The 20564-nt window shown below is 50.3% G+C and overlaps 1 protein-coding gene across 1 annotated transcript in view; it reads left to right on the top strand.

Annotated features, from left to right (window-relative positions):
• Nucleotides 1-5004, top strand: part of Dnal4 (dynein axonemal light chain 4) — a 14514-nt gene extending 9510 nt beyond the window's left edge. The window contains exons 2-4 of the mRNA XM_027404026.2: nucleotides 1214-1417; nucleotides 2761-2844; nucleotides 3929-5004. Of these exons, the coding sequence (XP_027259827.1) occupies nucleotides 1349-1417; nucleotides 2761-2844; nucleotides 3929-4093 (318 nt within the window). The 5' untranslated portion in view covers nucleotides 1214-1348 and the 3' untranslated portion in view covers nucleotides 4094-5004. The remainder of the gene's footprint in view (nucleotides 1-1213; nucleotides 1418-2760; nucleotides 2845-3928) is intronic.
• Nucleotides 5005-20564: the final 15560 nt, after the last annotated feature.

The raw sequence follows: 20564 nt of genomic DNA, 5'->3' as shown, positions 1-20564 counted from the left end.
CCATAATAAATAAATAAATAAATCTAAAAAAAAAAAGAAGAAGAAGAAATGTGGCTGAGCTAGACAGTGGTGGCACACACCTTTAGTTCCAGCACTCAGGAGGGAGAAGCAGGCCGATCTCTGTGAGTTTGAGGCCATCCTAGTCTACAAAGTGAGTTCCAGGACCACCAAACCTGTTACACAGAGAAACCCTGTCTTGAAAAGCAAACAAACCAAGCAACAACAAAAACTGTTCCTGTGATGTGTGGTCTCATTTGTCTGTGTAAATTGCTAGAAGGTTCATCATCACAGTGGTTTGTATCCATGCATGTCAGTACCTCTGAGAGGGGAAGCCCTTTGGTTTCATTCTAGGATGCATGAAACTGGGATGCAGAAGCATCCTGAGTTGTGCAGGGCTGGTGGTCACTTAGGTTGTGGTCCATCTGTTTGTGAAAAGCTCTGCCTGTCATTAGATACCCAGATCTTGTGGGGAAGGGCTTGAACCCTGTCCAAAAAAAAAAAAAAAAAAAAAAAAGCTAGACCTACCATATCCTCATTGAGTTCCTCTGTGAGCCAGGGGAAGGGGAGACAGCCACTGACCCAATGATATCCACATGCCTGGCACTGTGTGCTGCTCTGCATGCCTTGTCTCATTGACTTCCCTGTCATGGGTGTGGCCCCAGTCACTGATGAGAACTCCTTTGCCCTGGGCTGTGCTTCTAATCATTGGCTGAACTGGTACCAGTGACTGGGCCTTCCAGCTCCTGGACCAGCTAGACAGGACCTGGTGGCTCTGGGGAGAGTAGGCAGGGACTATCAAGGCAACCAGTGTGCCAAGAAAGCCATCACACAACACTGCTCCTATTTTGCAGAGCAGGATCTTGCAGAAGGGACCCTTCCCTTAGTAACAGGCCCAAATTGTCAGTGGTCATCTGTGCATTTGGCTTCCTTAGTACCAGACAGACTGCCACTGGCACTCAGAAACTGTCCTTGCTAATTGGTAGCTCTCGGCTCCATCCCTGGCCTGGCCCACAGTCAGTATCTGTCTTGACAATGACAGTGTGTTCTTGCAGCATCTCAGGTTGACTCACCCTCCATCTGCAGACTTGCTGGCCATTTGGGAAACGAGGCAGAGGCGTTGAGATGGGGAGGTGTCAGATTGTCGCTGAGACATTTCTAATTTGTAATGTGGTTTGAAGCCAGCTCTTCCCCCTGCTTTCCCTTTTCTTTGCAGCGCCCCTTGGGGGAAGACATTTCTTCTCCCGCCAAGTTGGCAAGGCCTGTTTCCCGAGCCTCCTGGGCTGCGTGACTGCTGGGCCCAGCGCCTCCGACAGTCCCACTCTCCTCCTGAGGGCACACTGGGAGGATCATGGGAGAGGCAGAAGGGAAGAAAGAGGAGGCTGACTATAAGCGACTGCAGACCTTCCCCCTGGTCAGGGTAAGCCTGGGGAGGGAGGAAAGTGGCTACCAGGCCCCACAGCCTGCAGGTGGGTGGAGCTTGCTGTGAGAAGGAAAGGGCTCTGCTGGCTCCAACCCCAACATCTAACAATCAGTGATTCATCCTTTCATCCATTCATTCATTCACCAAGTTATGTTCAGGCCACCTGCACTATGCCAAGAATGGTCTAGGCACTGAGAAAATGGTGGCAAACAAGGCAGCTGATGGTCTGGCCTGTGTACAAGGACACAATGGCAGGCACTAAGTGTTATCAAGAAGAACTGAGCTGGTGCAGAGGCCAAGTCCTGGAAGAAGTCAGTCAGGTCAGTGACCCTCATCAAGTTAGGTGGCAGGCCTTGCAAGAACCCAGGAAGTATCTGCCTCTCAAAGAAGCAGGCACAGGGGACTGAGTGGGACAAGCTTGACATAATCGACATAGCTGGCTTGAGCCCCTGAGGAGTGGCAGGTGTGAGGGTCAGAGTGATGGTGGGGTTAGTTGTGCGGGTCTGGCTGGCAGCCTGTGAGGAACATGGTCCCCAAAGGCCCAAGGAGCAGTGGCGGGGCAGAGTTTGTTGGTGACATTGTCTTGTGTTGTTAGAAAATCACTCTTGCTGTAGTTAGGAGAGTGGACTCAGAGGAAGTGCTGAGACTGCCATTGCCCAGTGATATAAGATGCAGTGGTCAAGCCCTGTAGTGCAGGTGTGAGGTTGGCCCAGCCAGGCTGCCAAGGGAAGAAAGCCAAGGACAGCCAGAGTCGAGAAGAAGTCCGTGTCCCAAGAAAGCGAAGCTGGAAGCAGAGCAGGTTTGGGGGGACGAGAGATACTTGAGACAACCAAGTGAGGTTCATCTGGGACATGGAGTCTGGAGCCCAAGGAGGGCACAAAGACGTGGGACTGTCCCTGCGGAAGGCACAGCTGTGTGAAGGACTGGGCTGCAGAGAGAGAGGATGAAGACAGGCCCTGGCCTCCATATGGGAGGAGGAGGAGGAGGAATCTGGCAAACTGCCTGAAAAAGGAGTCAAAGAACAGGAGGAAGTGGGGCCTCCAGGGATGGCCAAGCTCCGAAGGAGAGCCCACCTCCTGTGCTAGGACTCCCTCTCACACATGCTCCTTGGTAGGAACATGGACCCTTGCAGAGGGGCATGGCCCCAGAGCATTAGCTCATTACCATCACACACACTCTGCCCCAGCTGTAGGCCCCAGCCAGGGATAAGTCACTTGGCTAGGACTGGGCCAGGGAAGCTGTCTAGTGTCCATGCCTTAAGCTTAAGACTAAGAGGCTAGCCCGGAAGGCTAGGCAACAGGCTAAGCCTCTCTCTGTTTGTCACCCTGCCCTGTCTCTAGCACTCGGACATGCCAGAGGAGATGCGAGTGGAAACCATGGAGCTTTGTGTCACAGCCTGTGAGAAATTCTCCAACAACAACGAGGTATTGCCATCAGTACAGGCGGCCCCTCGTGCCTCTGGTGACCCTGTGTGTGATAGGGTGGCTCCAGAACCCTGTGGCCAGTTCCAGAGTCCTGCCAGGACAAAGCTAGTGCCTTGCTTGGGAGTGGTCACTGTTCTGGAAGGCCAGTGAGAGAAGAGGTTGGTTCTAGCCAGGGTACAAAGGGCCACACCCAGCCCCAGAGGGAGGGTAGCCAGCAGGATCTCCATACCACCTCCACCCCAAACTCAAGTAAGCTAGGGCATCTTTCTGGGCAGAGGCCTGCCAGGCATTCATCCATGAATTCATCTATCCATTCAGAAAGGGTGGAGTCCCAGCTTGGTGACAGGTGTTGCTCCAGGTTTTGAGAATGTAGCCACAGGTATCAGCCCAGCAGTGCCATTCATGAGGCTGTGGTGAGAAAGATGGTGGTTGTGGCCACACCCTCACTGTGTTCTCAAGACAAGCCATTTCTCAGTTCTGTACTCAGAGCCCTAGTCTGTAGGCTAGGGGTGGTGGTGCCTCTTTCCTGAACCACTGAGGTGATGGGGACATGGTGCTCAGTGTCCCTAAACCTCTTCGTGCTGAAGGAAGCTTTGGAAATAGCCTACATGGGAAGTGGAATGCCATTGCTATATCTAGGGTCTTTCTGGGACCTGTCGCACTTGCTGGTGACAAGCTTCTGTCAGCCCCTCTCGGGGCCCACGTTGTGCCCTCACACTGAGCATCCCCAATCAGTTATCCCTCTGGTCCCCACAGAAGCCTTGGGCCCCATTTTTCTGCTTCACAGCTGAGGATGCTGATGCTGGTCTGGAACCCAGAGTGACACAGACAGCCCTCAGCCCAGGCTTCTCAAGCCTCTCATCTCTTCCTGCTGTCACCAGTTCCTTCCTGATGAGGTGCTGTTCCCATGTCATAGCCCTGCAGGAGGTGCTGTACAGAGCCATCTGTGGTGATCTTGCAGGCAGACTGGAGGCAGGCTGGGGCACAGCCATTTGCCTAGAGCTCAGTGCTAGGCTTCTCCTTCCTGGTGTGGGAACTGGCTTGTACCTGTCACTACCCCTGATTGGCACCTTCTCCCTTCCAGAGTGCTGCAAAGATGATCAAAGAGACAATGGACAAGAAGTTTGGCTCCTCCTGGCATGTGGTGATCGGCGAGGGCTTTGGGTTCGAAATCACCCATGAAGTGAAGAACCTGCTCTACCTGTTCTTTGGAGGAACCCTGGCAGTGTGTGTGTGGAAGTGCTCCTGACACCATCTCGCTGCTCGCTCTCCTGACTCTCCTCTGGACTGGGGAGCAGCCCTAGGCAGAGCCTGTTCCTGCAAGGAGAACTCAAGAGTCTTTTCTTTTGTCCTTGTGTACCAGTTTCCTGAGCCACACCCAGAATTTAAATTTAGTGACATCTCCACTCCCAGGCTCTCCACTGTCTCCCTGAGTCCTGAGCTGTGGACAGGCCTCTCTGTGTGCATTGAGGGTAGGATCATGTGCCAGGTGAAGTGGGTGAGGTCATGGGATTTTTCTCCTTGGACTGGACTGGTTCCACCTTTCATCCCAGGAGTCCCAAAGCCCTTCTACCCGAGGGACTGCTGGGAAGTATCTCTTGCCCTTGTCATTAGTGGCTTTGTGGAAGCAGCCTAAGAAGAGGCCTCTCTTCTCATGAGACACAGGACACTTATCTCCTTGTCATTGGGGGAAGGGGGTTCCCTCTCCTCTTCCCCAGCCTAACCCAGGACTGAACAGAACACCATTTCTTACTGGACCAGCAGTTCACAGCCCTGGCTTTGGCGAGAGAATCACAGTCTTCCTGTCCCCTTCTCCCAGCCCGGGCCACACAAACCTTTCATACCACCTCCATCAGGTCAGCTGCATGGCTGAGAGCCTGGGCCATGGTGTAGAGCGAGTTCTCAAGATGTTGCTGAACTCTGGTGAGACACACAGGCCGGGAGTGCTCTCACCGTGAGGCCCGTTAGCAGGGAAACCTGGCCTGCCAGGGACTTCATCAGGGACCGCATGCTATTTGTACTTCTTACCTTGCTGGCTTTTCTAGATTCTTTTTGAGTGTGGGAAGAAGGGTTTTAGTAGAAGGGTGAATCATATTTTACACAGTGGTCTTATTTATATAAACGTCTTGGTTTTTACAATTAAAATGACTAAAAACTAAACTTAGTCTATGGTGTATTGAAGTTTCCTGGAACAAGGGCTCTGTTCTGCCCTACTGGGCCTGTGTGTCCAATTGTAGCGATTTCCATTGGATCCCCTGGAGAATGATGCCACAAAGACCAGTGCCCCCTGGAGGGGTGAGTGTTCTTGTGCATGTGTGCTCCTTCACAGGCCTAGAGAAGCAGTTGGGAGGAGCACGAACTAGCCCTCCTGGACTAGGTGGGAGAGCTCCTTGGCTTCATTGGAGTTGCTGCCAGAGAGCTGGGCAGCCCTGTGCATGGGACTGGAGGGGTGACCAGGTGGGGTGGTGCAGGAGGCGGGGGAATAGCTGTGGCTGATGAATGCCTGCCTTGCATCTGTTCTTCCCTTAATCTACCACACGTGGGTGCTGGCAAGTGAGGCTGGTTTAGCAGCAGCCAAGGTGAAATAGTGGCTGGGATTATGGGCTCCAAGGTCCCCAGATCTGGTCCCTCTGTTATGTTCTAGGCCCCAGCAGCTTTGTCTGTAGAGTGGGCATGACACTTGCCTCCAGAGATCATGTGGCCACTGTCAGGCAGGTAGGTGATGGGGGCGCCATAGCAGGGTACTACCCTGGGCAGTCCTCCTTCTTCATAGTGTGTGAAAACATAATTATACTTTAAGGGTAAAAGCTAAAAAGATGTTATTATAGCTAGAAATCAAGTGACCCCTCCGTGCCCCCCCCATAAAATTATACTACTTAAAGACCTCTGATAGTTAGCTTTAATTGTGGACACAACCTGGAACCACCTGGGAAGAGCCTCAATGAGGGACTGTCTGCATTGGGATGACCTGTGGTGTGTCTATGGGAAGACCAGCCCACTGTGGGTAGCACCAATCCTAAGAAAGGGGTCCAGAACTGTGTAAGAGTGGAGAAAATGATCGAAGCTCAAGCAAGCAAGCATGTCTGCTCTTGACCATGGATGTGATGTGACTGGTTGCTTCAAGCTCACTGTGACCTCCCCAAGGTACTATAACCTGAAATTCAGACCTAAAATAATCCCTTTCTTGATGTTTTTCTGTCGGCTTAGTGGCTGCATATGAGTCTAATGATATTTTATTGTCTGTGGCCCCATGGCCCTGCAGTCAGTGCTCTGCCAGCCACTCAGGGTGCGGCCTGGTGAGCCCTGTGGTCTGCGTTCCTGCACTGCTGCAGCCTCGATATGTAGGTTTAAATTAAGTATCATTCTATTCACCAAAAAAAAAAAAAAAAAAAAAAAAAAAGGACTCAGAAGTCAGATGCAGGGGTGAAAACCTGCTAGATCAGAGAAACCCAGAAGCAACCAGCTGACCTTGCTTTTTGGCTGGAGATCCATCAAGAGACACACCTCTTCACTTGCCCCCAAATCAAAAAGTCCCACCAAATCCCAGTCACCGACCTGTGTGTCTATCCAAATTGCTGGCTTCTCTATGGCTAATTCGGGTCACCTAGTTGCTGGCTCCGCCCCCTGATTCAAGGTAAACTTTATTGATAGTCTTGGAGTGTCACAGTGTGATCAAAGTATCCTGCAACACTTTGTCCCCTAAATTTTTTTCAGGATATTTTATCATGGCAACAGAAATGAAACTAGGACACCCCAACCTTAGTTTTTGTTCAGTACAAGGCAAGCACTTCCCGCAAGAAAAAATGTGTCGTAATTATTTCTGCACACAAAGGAAGTATTTATTATAATTACTTCCATGGCTCAGCTAACATGCAACACACATGTCTCCAAAACTATCTTGGGAGGCGACTAAAAAGCCACAGTCCCAAGTCACAAACCCTCCTCCTAAAATACACAGGGCAAGGACAGGGAGGTGGCTCAGGAGCATGCTTGCTGCACAAGCGTGAGGACCTGAGCTTGATCCCCAACACCTGTGCAAATGGCCAGGCGTGGCAGCATGCTCCTATGATCCCTGAGCTGGAGGGGCTGAGACAGGAGGATCCCTGGGGCTCTCTAGCCACCCAGTCTAGTCATGTTAGCAAATTTCAGGGACTCTGTCTCAAACCATGAGGTGCGGGTAGGTTCGATGGCTGAGTGGGTAGTCACCTTCTGCCAAGCCTGATGATTGATCAGACAATTGTCTCTCATAAATTGTCCTTGACTTCTGTGGCATACACACACCCAGAATGAATAAACAAAAATGCAACAAGGTGGAGAGCAATTGAGGAAGACACAGAATGTCAACCTCTAGCAGAGAGGACTGTATCGGGTTAAATACGATGCAGCATTTGGAAAAGGAACTAGTCACATCAGTGGATGTCAGGACCCCAAATCTAAAGAATGATGAATGTCACCAGGCCATGTGGCACAAGCCTTTAATCCTAACACCCAGGAGGCAGAGATAGGTGGAGCTCTCTAAGTTTGAGGACCCCCCCCCCCGCCACCATCTACAAAGTGAGTTCCAGGACAGCCAGTGCTATTACACAGAGAAACCATAAAAATAAACCAAGTGGTGGTGGCTCATGCCTTTAATCCCAGCACTCGGGAGGCAGAGGCAGGTGGATCTCTGTGATTTCAAGGCCAGCCTGGTCTACAAAGCTACACAGAGAAACCCTGTCAGTATTCAGGCATCTGTACTGGCCTGTCCTTGGGGTTCTGACATGATATGTCCTCAGCTGAAGCCACTAAAAGCAGCACCTGTGCACATTCACTATGTTCCCTTTTAAAAGGGCCCAACTCCCATCCTTCTCTCTTTCTCTCTCTCCCTCTCTCTGTTCCCTCCTTTCTCCTCCTCTTTCCTCTCTCCTACCCTCTTTCCTCTCTCCTGTCGCCAGAGGCTGTCTCCTCCATTCCCTTTCCTCTTTTTATGATCCTGCTCCCTAATAAAAAACTCCTCTGCTTGAATCCTGTCATATGGTATCTTTCTTGTGCACACCACTTTTCTTAAATTACAACACTCTGTTTCTCTGTGAAACCACCCTGACTGTCCTGGAACTCACTCTGTAGACCAGGCTGGCCTCAAACTCACAGATCTGCCTGGGATTAAAAATGTGTACTACCACTACCACCCAGCTCAGGTCTATTTCTTTTTTCTTTTTTATTATTTATTTATTTATCTTGGTTTTTCGAGATAGGGTTTTTCTGTATTGCTTTGGAGCCTGTCCTGCAACTCACTCCGCAGATCAGGCAGCCTTGAACTCTCACAGAGATCCATCTGCCTCTGCCTCTGCCTCCCGACTGCTGGGATTAAAGGCATGCACCACCATCACCCAGCATCAGGTCTATTTCTTAAAGGCCTGTTTTGGCCAGCTGACCTCCTCTGCTAAAGGTCTGGGCCATAATTCTCCAGGATATGTGTCCAGGGGGTTCTTTTCTTGATCCCAGGAGCTCTGCTTTCTTCTGCGTTCTGAGGTCCATACCATCCATGGTCACCCAGGCCTTCCCTTTGGAGTGGCTGACAACTGAAGAAGAGAGTGGCACAATGTCTTTGTTTGCCAGTGGCCAGGCAAGTGGGATATAGACCTGGGAACTAAGATACACTAAGGGGGTCATTTGCCAGGAAGAGAAGGTGGGACTTAGGGAGATCCAACAACTCATTGCCTAGGGGAGGATGGAGGGAAGTTGGGGCTGGCTCCTGGAAGAGTTTGTACCCAACTGGGCTTTACCATTTTCCGGGGGAAGGTTCTTCCTCTGTGAAAGTCCCCCGCTTGACAGCCCTTGGGCTTCCTCCCTGTGTGACATGTCATGTAATCCTCAAAAAACCTTTGAGATAGGAATTGCCCTCATTTACAAGTAGAGAAACTAAGGCTTGGAGAATGAATTGTTAGTCTAAAAATCTGACTAGGAAGCAACTCCAGCCAGGATTACACCTAGGCTACAAGGCCCATTGTCCTCCTGGCACCTGCTTCCTCTTGGGGCCCTTCTCTTTGCCTCTTCCCTGATGAGGGGCTGCATATCACAGGTTGGCCCAGGCTCACCAATTGCCTAGCTACTTCTGCCCTCAGAGAAGGCACATCCACCTGTGCGTGGCTCTCCAATGCCACCTGTAGTACAGGGAACACCTTGGCCCCCATCCTCCTGCACCAGCATGAGTCTGAGTCTCAAGGGGAAGTGGATAGCCTTCTCACACACGGTTGGAAGCCAAGTGCCTGGAAGAGAGATGACTGGTCCCAGCCAGCTCAGAGAATGGCATCCTAGTGCCCCCCTGGGAATTACAAAGACCAAAAACAGTCTCCAAGGAGAGTGGAGGACACTGAGGGCCTGGCCTAATGAGGTAGAAGGTAAGAACTTCATCATGGGCTCCATAGCAACCAAGGCGGGTGGGCAGCTGGAGGGGCTCAGCCTTTGAAGTCCATGGGACCTACAGAGAATTTTCTAGTGAATATTTCATGTTGCCTTGGCAAGGGGTAGAGAAACCCCCAGGACCTCACTTAACCTACTTCCTGATTCTCAGAGGTGAACCCTACAGCCAGGCAGGAAGTGTCTCCTCCGGTGGTGGAGTGCTGATCCAAACCAGAATTGTCCTATTGTCGTATTCCAGCAGGCAAGCCTGACTGCACGCAAGGCTCACACAGGATGGTGGTGGCTGGTTGGTGGCTTGGGACCCTAGATCCGATCCCTCCCCCAAATTTGGAGGGGGACGATTGGTATAGCCACTAACCACCCCCTTGTTCTATTTTCCCTTTGTTCTCCTCATCTTATATTTAAAGCAACCACCTCCCACTGCCAGCTGCTGTCTTTAATCCTTAGAAAGATATTGGGGGTGGGGAAAGCAAGCCACCAGGAGGCTGAAGGTTTGTATTATTATTAATAAGACCTCTAGACTCTAGGATGCATGGATGTGCTGGGCTCTGTGCTGAGCATGCTGTACACTGGGTCTTGTTTGGCTCTTCTGTCCATTCTGGGATGATGCTGCAGATGGCCCTCTCAAAGGTGAAGAGTCAGGCCCAGTGATTATAGGGCAAGAGCAGGATTCAGGTAGGCAACTGTGACCCCAGAGTTCAACTCAAAAATGCTCAGGTAGTTGCTGCAAGCTAGAACAAGCTCCTCCCATCTCTGTATCATCTGCAGGAAAAGGATCCCCCTCTGAGACTCAGGAAGAGGTGGCCATGAATCTCAAATGTGGATTGCTAGGGTTCATGGATTTGGGTCAGGGCTGGTGTGGAGCCTAGGGCTCCATCCCTGACACAAAGTGTTTGTGTGTGTGTGTGGCGGGGGTCTGGAAGACTGAGCTGAGTGGGGCAAAATGGTCACTATGGTCCTCTTTTAGTACCTAATCTCTGCAAAGCTAAATCAGGAAAGGCAGGGTGACCAATGCACACCCCTGAGCAGTGACAGAGGCCACATGCAGCTGGGACCAGACCCTGACCTTTCATCATGAGCTGAGGCAGACTCCTACAGCATGTGCATCCATGTAGAGGGGTTTTGCTACTGACCAGGCAGTGTTCCTGCTGTGTGTTCTTTTAGCTGCAAAACAGCCCAGTGGAACAGACCAAGAAGACTGAGTAAGAACTTTAGCATCGTGGAGAAAATAACTCACAGAAGACATCTTGTGGCTCAGGGTGAGGGTCTCACTGTGTGCTATAACTCAGGAATGCAGCAAGAGTGGCATAGACCCCACCCTAACATCCCCCTGCAGTATTGACACCTATCCAGTCATTGTGCCCTGCGCCGTGCCTTGTCATCTTCCACCAAGGCATTGGCACCTGCTGTACCTTAGCTGATCCATAACTGAGGAGTGCTGAGACTGTGCTCTGCCTGGCACAGGGCTTCACAGACATCACAATGCACATGCAAGCCACATGTGGTTCTTCACACACTGAAGTGTAAAATCCCAGCACTTGGGAAGCCTCAGTGGGGAGGGCACTTAGAAGACCCTGGGGAAATAAGGAGGGTCCCAGTTTTTCAGTCAAAGATGCGACGAGCAGGGATTGGGCAGAGCTGTGACAGGTGGGGTGATACTGACAGAAAGAAGAAGCCTGGAGCAGTGGGCAGTGTCTCACAGGCAGCAAGGCCACAGAGTAGGGACTGGGAACTCAGCATTGTGGGTCTGAGAGGGAGCACAAGAGAGCCAGGCCAAGAATCTGCTCTGCTAGACAGAAATGGATCTGGGCTGCAAGGCATGGGAGAGCAGCGACCTCTTCACTCATACACTGAGCCTGCTGACCAGGGTATAACCCCATACCCAAAGTCCCCCGTCGCACTGCATAACAGCAGCTTTCCATCCTGGCTTGCAAGAGCCAGGTCCCTTCATCTCTCCCTAAGGCCAAGGGTCTGGTGTCCCAGGACTTTCAGAACATGAGCCATACCAAGTCCATGCCCGGGGACATCAGCCCCACCCAGTTCCACCTTCACATAGCCTGTGACAGAAAGAGAAGCTCCGATGTCAAGCAAGTGCAGGCCCACCATGCATCTTTCTGTAGAAAAATGTATCTCCTGCTCAGCTTTCTGCTGCTGGTGGTGCAGGGCGACCTCTTGTGGCCATATATGGGCACAACATGGCTAGCAGTGCCTTCTGGAGAATCCTGGGAGTGGGCTGCCAGCCACTGGCTACCTCTCCAGGCTCATCAGGCCAAAAAAGAAAAAAAGATATAGCAGGGTTTTTGTTGTTGTTTTGTTTTGTTTTTGTTTTTTCGAGACAAGGTTTCTCTGTGTAACAGCTTTGGTTGTCCTGGAACTCACTTTGTAGACCAGGCTGGCCTTGAACTCCCAGAGATCCACCTGCCTCTGCCTCCTGAGTGCTGAGATTAAAGGTTTGTGCCACCACTGCCCGGCAGTTTTTTTTTCTTTGGTTTCTCAAGGCAGGGTTTCTTTGTATAGCCTGGTAGTCCTGGAACTCCCTCGGTGCTGGGATTAAAGGTATGAGCCACCATTGCCCAGCTTAGTTTTTTTGTTTTTTTTTAAATTTATTTTTATTTTATGTGTACAGTGTTTTGCTTGCATGTATGTGTGTGCACCATGTGCATGCCTGGTAACCGTGGAGGCTAGAGAAGACATTGTAATCCCCTAGAATTGGAGTTACAGACAGCTGTGAGCCACCATGTTGGTGCTGGAAATGGAACCTCCATGTCCTCTACAAGAAAAGTGTTTTTTAACCACCAAGCTCTCTCTCCAGCTTGGTTAGTTTTAACTGTCAACAAATCTAAAATCACCTGGGAAAAGAGTCCTTTAAAATTTTGTCATTACATTTGTTAATTTTATGGGACGGGGTATGGGTGTGACAGAGGACAGCTTGCAGGGGTCAGTTCTTCACTTCTATTGTGTGGCTTAGGAGGCCCAACCCAGACAGTCAAGCTTGGTGACAACCATCTTTACTTGCTAAGCCACCTTGGAAGAGAGACTTATTTCCCCAAGACAGGTCTTGTATGTAGCTCTGACTGTCCTGGAACTCATTATGTAGACTAGGCTGGTCTCCAAATCTCTTCAGGCTGCATGCCCCTGCTGGGATTAAAAGCATGAGTTCCCACTACCTGGCTATGGCAGGCCGTTTCTAACATGATAACTACAGGAATTGTCAAGCCCCTTCCTGGTTCTTGCCCAAGCTGCCCAGCTTGTATCTTTACTGGCCAGGCATTCTCAGCCCCTGGCCAGCAGGGCCAGGCATGGGCCAAAGCCTATTTCACAATCAGGAGCCTCTTCCACTCCCCTTACAACCAATGTGAGACCCTTAGTGTCAAAAGGAGATACCAGCAGTAGAGAGCTCCCTCAGCCCTCAAGACAAGCATTTACAAAAGAAATGAGATCTATTGATTTTATGTGCAGTGTTTTGCCTACATGTATGTATGCGCACCATGTACATGCCCAGTACCGTCAGAGGTCAGAGGTCAGAGGTCAGAGGATGGCCTGGGATCCCCTGGAAATGGAATTACTCATCACTGTGAGAGGTGAGCTTCTGACAAAGGAATGACCACTGCAGGTATAGTTCATGAGCTTTACACTGGACTAGCCTGGGTCTGAGCACTCGTGGCCCTTCCAGGAACACTGAGTTCAGCTGCCAGCTCCTTGGAGCTATCAGGGCCACCCCAACCTTACAACCCCCCCCCCAGACGAGTCCACTTCCCTTCTGTATTTTCTTCTAGACAGTGACAGTTTAGCTGTCACTCTGCTAATGAGTTGTCATCCTCACTCTCCTGCAGCAGCTGAGCTGCCCCATCCTTGCCCAAAGATCTCAAGACTGAGGGAAGTGACATGCCTGAGACCTCTGCCATTCTTGTTACTCAAGACAGGGTTTCTCTGTAACTTTGGATCCTGTTCTGGAATTCACTGTGTAGACTCAGAGATCCACCTGCCTCTATCTCCCCAGTGCTGGGATTAAAGGCATGAGCCACCACAGCTCCGGCCCTTGTTACAATTTATAGATGGCTCTGTCCAAGTTTGCAGACGTGTTCAGGACCTTACTCTGGCTCTGCTTCAGGAAATTCCTGCCAACAGCAGAGAGTCCTGTCAACCACTGGCCGGAGCACAGGAGCAGAGGGCTTGCAGGCCTGGTGAAGGCAGAGGGAGGGCAGCATTATCCAGGGTTTGCCAAGCGGACACAGAGGAAGTGATGTTAGTTTAGAAAAAGGAAACTTTGACCACTCCCACCAGGAGGCTCTCAGGGCTCAGCGTAAAGTGACACTCACAGAAGTGATTCCTTACAGTGAGGGTACAGTTAGCGAAGGCCTGAGACACAAAGGAAGGTGGGTACAACTTCCTGGCATCTTTTCCAGGGCAGTCACCCAGCACACATATAACTCCTCCAGAACCCAGCTGTGACAGCCCAGCTGCTGACTGAGTTGCCCTGGGTTTGTACTGAGGGCTGGTCATGTGGTCGCCCTCTGCCTCACACACCAAAGTTCCCAAATGACAGAAGGGCAGTCTGTTTGTATAGCACAGTGTTTGAACAGACAGATTGAGCACAGAAAGCTGGTCTTATCATAAAATGATGGGAATCTTACCCAGACCCAGTTGCCAAAGTCATCAGACACCAGAAAGGAGGGAGACTATGAAAGTGAATGGGGCACAGGGCACCATCTAAGCCAGACTTGGTCCCAGATGATAAGCAGTGTGTGTGTGTGTGTGTGTGTGTGTGTGTGTGTGGTGATGAATAGATGAAGTCTATACTCAAGGAAGATCCTCTGAGAGCATGGTAAGGCTGAAGGAGACAGGAAGGAGGGCCTCTAGGGAGCTGCAAAAATGCCTCAGAGTACTGGGGAAAGGACAGCCATACTAATGAGGCCCTTGGGCTAAAGAGATGGCTGGGTGGTTGAGAGTGCTTACTGTGGCCGGGCGTTGGTGGCACACACCTTTAATCCCAGCAATCAGGAGGCAGAGGCAGGTGGATCTCTGAGTTCGAGGCCAGCCTGATCTCCAGAGCCAATGTCAGGATAGGCTCCAAAGCTACAAAGAGAAACCCTGTCTCGAAAAACCTGCTTACTGTGGAACCACAAGGGCCTGCCATTGGATCCCAGCACCCTCATAAGAGCTGGGCATTGGAGCTGGTGAGGTAGCTCTGCTCTTCCAGAGGTCTTGAGTTCAATCCCAGCAACCATGTGGTGACTTACAACCATCTGTAATGGGACCTGATTCCCTCTTCTGGTGTGAGTGAAGACAGGTCATGCATATATATTAAATAAACAAGAGTTGGTCATTGTTTTGTGGGCTGGTAACCCCAGCACTATAGGGGAAAATTGCTGGGGCTTGCTGGCTTCCAGCCTAGCTGGAAAACACAAGCTCCAGTGTCAGGGAGAGTCCCTGTCTCAAAGGAATAAGGTAGAGAATGGTAAGAGGAAGACACCAAATGCCCTCATTTGATCTCACCTTGGAATTGTTTGAGTCTGGGGAGGAATGCAGAGGAGGGTCCAGGATCTAAAGAGCATGTCCTGGGAGGAGAGCAGGGTCCTCATGATGAATAGCCACAGCCACCCTGGCCCCAAAGCAAAGCTGTTTAGCCTCTGAAGAAGAGCACAGCAGAGAAGTTGGGGCAGAGTGGGAAGAAGACAGAAAAGGAAAGGAAGGAGTCTGAGTATTGTGGACTAACAGGAGAGAGGTAATAGGTAAGTAAGGGGCTGTGGGTCTTAGGGCCTGCATGGCTGGATCTTGCCAATCAGTGGGAAAAGAGAGTTGGCAAGTCAAACTGACACATGTGTACTAGCCCCCAACCCTCCAACACTGCCTCCTTCAGTTGGCAGCTCCTGGCCACTAAGCCACAAAGCCTGGAGTCTCTGGCCACCTAGAGGTCTTGTGTGGCAACTGCAAGCTGTGCTGCCTACAGCGTCCTGGGCATGCTTGAATAGAAGGTGTTGGTAGAGAGGACTCACTGGCTGACAGCTGAGCAGAACGTATGGCCACACTGGCTTCTGCAGGCCTGCCCTATGCTATTCTGTGCCATAAAGGCCAGCCACCCAGCCTGGAGGACTTGGGCTAGCAGGAAATTTCTGAGGAAACAGGGACAATGTGAGGATGTGATGGTCACAAAATTTCTGGTGTCCCAGATCGGGACACACTCATCATAAACAGGAGCTCTCCAGGCTTTTGTGCTTTCTGGGGAACACTCTAGGGGCTTAGTATAGAATGCTCCCCCTATGTTGGATGCTATGGAGGCAGGGTTCTCACATGTCCATCCTTGCTTAGGGAAACAGGCTGGACACGCATAACAACACTGCTATGACAACCCAGAACCTCCTCTGCCCCCAGTGGATCTCTCTCCCCAAGCCCCTGAGGACCTTCACATTGCTACTCTGTCTCCACAGCAACCTGTGAGGAAAAGGTAGTAGGGTGCTATCCCCATTCTGTAGCTAGAAAAACTGAAGTCAAGTAGCCGCAGCCTGGAGGGGGGGTGGAAATTTGCTGGGGGTGGGGTATTGGTTTATCCTGGAGCCTCCCAGGCCACCAAAGGGACAAAGGGACAAGGTAGAGGTTTCAGAAGCAGGGCCAGGATGGGCTGAAGGAGCTTCTGTAAGCTATCGTCAGTGGACTTGCTCCTTCCACAACTGCCTATAACTGTTGTCCCCTCTTGTCCCTCTTCCCTTGGCCACTCCTCCCACATTTGGGGCACCTTTGCAGGCAGCTCTTTGACCCTTCAAGTATGGGCAGGCCATTGTGCTAGAATCCATGAAGTTTTAGAGGGCCGTGGAAACTTCTTATTATCAGAAAGAAGAAATGGATATAATCAAGTTTGGAGTATGTTTGTCTTTATGTTAAAATGGTTGAAAATTGTACTTTTAGTATTTCTATGGAGGGAAAATGTGTATATGTGTGTGTATGTGTGTATGTGTGTGTGTGTATGTGTGTGTGTGTGTGTGTGTGTGTGTGTGTGGTGTGACCACTCATGTACATGCACAAGCACTTTGGTGTACATGCCTGTGGAGGCCTGAGGTTGACATCAGATGTCTCCCTTTATCACTTTTTTTATTAAAGATTTTATTTATTTATTATGTATACAACATTCTGCTTCCATCTATATCTGCACACCAGAAGAGGGCACCAGATCTCATAATGGATGGTTGTGAGCCATCATGTGGTTGCTGGGAATTGAACTCAGGACCTCTGGAAGAGCAGTCGGTGTTCTTAACCTCTGAGCCATCTCTCCAGCCCCCACTTTTCATGTTTTTAATTTTTAATTTTATTATGTAAATAGTGTTCTGTCTGCATGTATGCCTCCTGCACACTAAAAGAGGGCATCAGATCTCATTGTAGATGGCTGCTGGGAACTGAACTCAGGACCTCTGGAAGAGCAGCCAGTGCTCTTAACCTCTCAGCCATCTCTCCAGCCCCATTTTGTTTTGTTTTTGTTTTTTGTTTTTTTTTTTAAGACTAGGTCTCACTATGTATCTCTGACTGGCCTGGAACTCGCTCTTGTAGACCAGGCTGGCCTCAAACTCACAGAGATCCACCTGCCTCTGCCTCCTGAGTGCTGGGGTCAAAGGTGTGCACTGCCATGCCTGCTCTACCTTATTTTTTGAGATAGCCCTTTATTGAGCCTGGAGCTCATGGATTCAGCTCAAGCTGGATAAGCAGCAAATCTCAGAGGTCCTCCTTTCTCTACCTCCCCAGTGCTGGACTACCAGCAAGTTTACATGGGTGCTGAAGATCTGAACTCAGGTCCTCATGTTTGCAAAGCAAGCATTTTATGAGCTGGGTCATCTTCCTAGTCCTGGAGGGAGGACTTTCTTTTTTTTTATAACATGCTATTGAAGTCATGCTAAGGGCCTGGTTATGGGGCTCCTTGTGGCCTGTGACCCACCTGGGACTTATGTCTTATGGTGATGCACTAATCTGATCAGTAGATTATCTTTACAGCCTGGTACCGTCCTGCTTGAGACTACCAGAGCAGGGCTGCTGAATAAACAGGTGCTCCTTAAGAATGAACACAAATCCCATTACTGACAGAGCTTTCTGGGGATCATACACTATACTAAGTTCATCATCCATATGCCCATTGTTCAGATGGGGACATTGAGGCTAACAGTTAAATAACATGCCCCACATTGTTCTTCAAGAGTATCTGAGTCTCGGGCCTGCTTTCTAAACCACTAGCCCAGTAATGTCCCTGTGGCAGCTGGCGAAGCTGGTGTTTATGTCAGAGGGATAACCGCTCATAGACATGAAGCAAAACCTTGATTTGTGGCCTATTAAGGACCCTCAGTCTGCCCCTGCCTTGCTTCTGGGTGCTCAGCCCATCCAGGCCACTTCTCTGGGGCCCATCCCAGAACAGAGAGCAGGGGGCACAGGGACAAAGCGATTGTGGAATGTGGGAGCAAGCATGGACGCCACTGCTGTGCCTGGGAATTTGAGTTGGGTGTCAGGGAAGATACCTAGGAACCTGTCACTGAATGACTGGCAGGATCTCATCAACGGAGAAAAGGGAAAAAGACAACCTAGTCCCCAGCCCAGCCCAAGCAAGGGCCTGGCCTTAGGAGAGGCTATGGGCAAGGCTCTGGGAGTACAGTTGAGGCCCAAAGGGCCACCTGAAGGCTGGGCCAAGGAGTCAGGGGATTGAAGGTCTAGAAACTATGTTTAGTGAGCATTTTATTAGAAGCCAGGCACTGAAATAGGCGTGGGGGTCAGAGATGATGAAGACATGATCATTCCAAAAAGTCTAGGCCAACTGCTGTGTGCCTGGGAGTATCCACCTAGTAGGAAACCCACATCCCTGACCTATTGTGACATGGATCCCATGTTTTCTTTCCTTGGATCAGGCTCCCTCCATAAAACAGCTTTACTGGGCTGGCCCCTGCTGACAGACTCTTGGAATTGTTGGATGAAAGAACCCGTAGGTGCCTGAAGCCCCATGGCAAGGCTGGGCGGAGTGCAGCATCAGCCCACATCAGATCCCAAGGGGGTGGAGAAACGGCCTCTGGGACTGGGGGCACCAGGTTTCTCAGGAGTTCCCACCCTCTGATAGCTACCAAACGTGTTCCTGCAGCTAGGAAGCATGACATCAAAGTCCCCACCCTGCCAGGTTGGCCTGTGATGGTTAAATGACAGACGCCAACACCCTGACTGCTGGCTGGTGCCGACATTGGCAGGGAGAAGTGGAGGTGGCTGTGGTTGCTCAGATGTGAGTCTCCCTCAAGAGAACTCTGCACTTGCCACTGGCTGTGGGGTAGGCAGAGCCATATAACTTGATTCCACAACCAGGTGGGTGTCACAAGGCAAGTCCCCAATGTTGGCTGTAGGTCAAGGACAAACTGAGGGAGGACCTTGGGCTCTCCACAATGCCTGTGCCTTGAAGTCTTTGCCTGTCCTTTCCTGGTTTGACCTCACAGGGGAGTCCAGAAAGCCTCGTTAACTTCTTCAAGGCCTCAGTTACTTGGTGTGGCAAACAGGATGACTGTTATTATATTTTATAAAAAGAGAAAAATGGTTCAGAGAGGTTCAGTGTCTTGCCCTGGGTCACAGAGTGAGTAAACAGGACACTTGGCCTAGGTCAGAGTAATAGAGTCTTTATCCTTATGCCACCAAACTCTGCAGTAGTGGGCCTTCTTTCACTCACCGGGAGAAGGGGGCCAGTAGCCAGGGGCTGTCCTGTTGTCCTACGTTGGGGTGGGGGTGGGGTGGGATGTTACAATCTTTGGTTCACACCACTGAGCTCTGATTCTCAGAGTCTCCAGTGCAGACAACTTTATCAAGTGCACTGGTTAGTTTTTGTCAATTTGACACAAACTAAACATATTTGGGAACATGTGTAGAAACATAAACTTTAAATTATTTCTTTTTCTAGATCTGGAGTTGGAACCAGGCCCTCGTCATACTGTCCATGCAAATGCTCCTCCACCATGGAGTTATAAGATTAGGGAAGGCATCACTAGAGGCAAAAAATGGAGAACAAAAAGTCAGAATGTGGCCCCTCTCTGACTGTCAGCCTCTGTGATTGCTCCTATTCTACCCATCCCTCTGCCAGACAGAAGAGACAAAGCAGTGGGGGACCCAGGGGACGTGACGGCAAGGAGAAGGCTGTCTTGTGAATGCCAGATCTCTCCAGAAGGGACAGAGGGGTGGCAAGAGGAAGAAATGATGGAGACACTAACTTGAAGGTCTGATAGAAACTGTCATGACAATGGTCAGGAGACGTCGAGGGGCCCAGTAGTCATGAGAACCTGGAATACCAAAGCCAAGAACTTCCTAAGACCCAGCATTGATTTCCTATGGTTGCTATGACAAATGGATACCAATTTGGTGACTCAAAGAAACAAAAATATATTTTCCCCAGAGTTCTGGAAACTGGAAATCTGTCACTAGATCCATAATCAAGGTGTGGCAGGGCCACATTATCCCCTTTGCTCTAGGAAGCATCCATCCTTGTTCTTTCTAGTTTCTAGTGAAACTCCTCCACTGTCCAGACCTCATCACTTGATCAGAGATCATGCTGCCTCCTTTCACCTAAACCTGCCTTTTCCTGAAAAGAATTCTTGTCACAGCCCCCTGATAATCCAGGATCATCTCACTCCCTTCCATTCAGGTTCCAATCACAGAACCCAGGATTAGTACCCAATGATGTATGGAGCCATCCCACACATGGAGAGATTTGCCTGCAGCCAGCCCTGAACGCACAAACACGAACTTGGGAACAGAGGGAAGCAGGCCCTGTATTGGAGGAAGAGACTCCATCGGACTGACCCAGTACAGAACAGGGAGTTGAGAGCTAGTCCCCTGATTAGGGGCTGCTTCTAATCAGTGCCTTCCTTCTCTGTCAACATTCACATAGGAGTCAGTTCCCAGCAAGCTTAAGTTGTTCAGAAGTAACACTAGTTAGCACAGTTGTCCTAAAATATTGTAAGGGCAGGCAGCATCTGGTTTCCAGATGGGACAGTGAAAGTCTAGAAAGGGGGTCTGGTTTTCTATAGAGGTGGAACCAATATAATATGAGGGTTTCCTCAGTCTCCTACTGCCTTCCTAAACCAGCTTTTGTTATTTTATCATTTCTTGTCCCATTTTTTTTTTCTTGGCTCTTTAAAGCACCAGATCTCATCTTCCTTAGAAGAGATTGCACCAGAAGTGTTTTGTCCCCCCCCCCCCCCCGCAGCATCTTTTTTGGGTTAGGGTGGGGGTTGGGAAATAGGCCCTTGGAGTCAGGCACTCACTCTAGGGGAGGAAAGTGGAAGTATGTGTCACCAGCCCTACCTTCTCTTGCCACCCTC

The sequence above is a fragment of the Cricetulus griseus genome, chromosome 2 (assembly GCF_003668045.3).
Source record: "Cricetulus griseus strain 17A/GY chromosome 2, alternate assembly CriGri-PICRH-1.0, whole genome shotgun sequence".
Taxonomy (NCBI): domain Eukaryota; kingdom Metazoa; phylum Chordata; class Mammalia; order Rodentia; family Cricetidae; genus Cricetulus; species Cricetulus griseus.
This window is presented reverse-complemented; position numbering and strand designations above follow the sequence as displayed.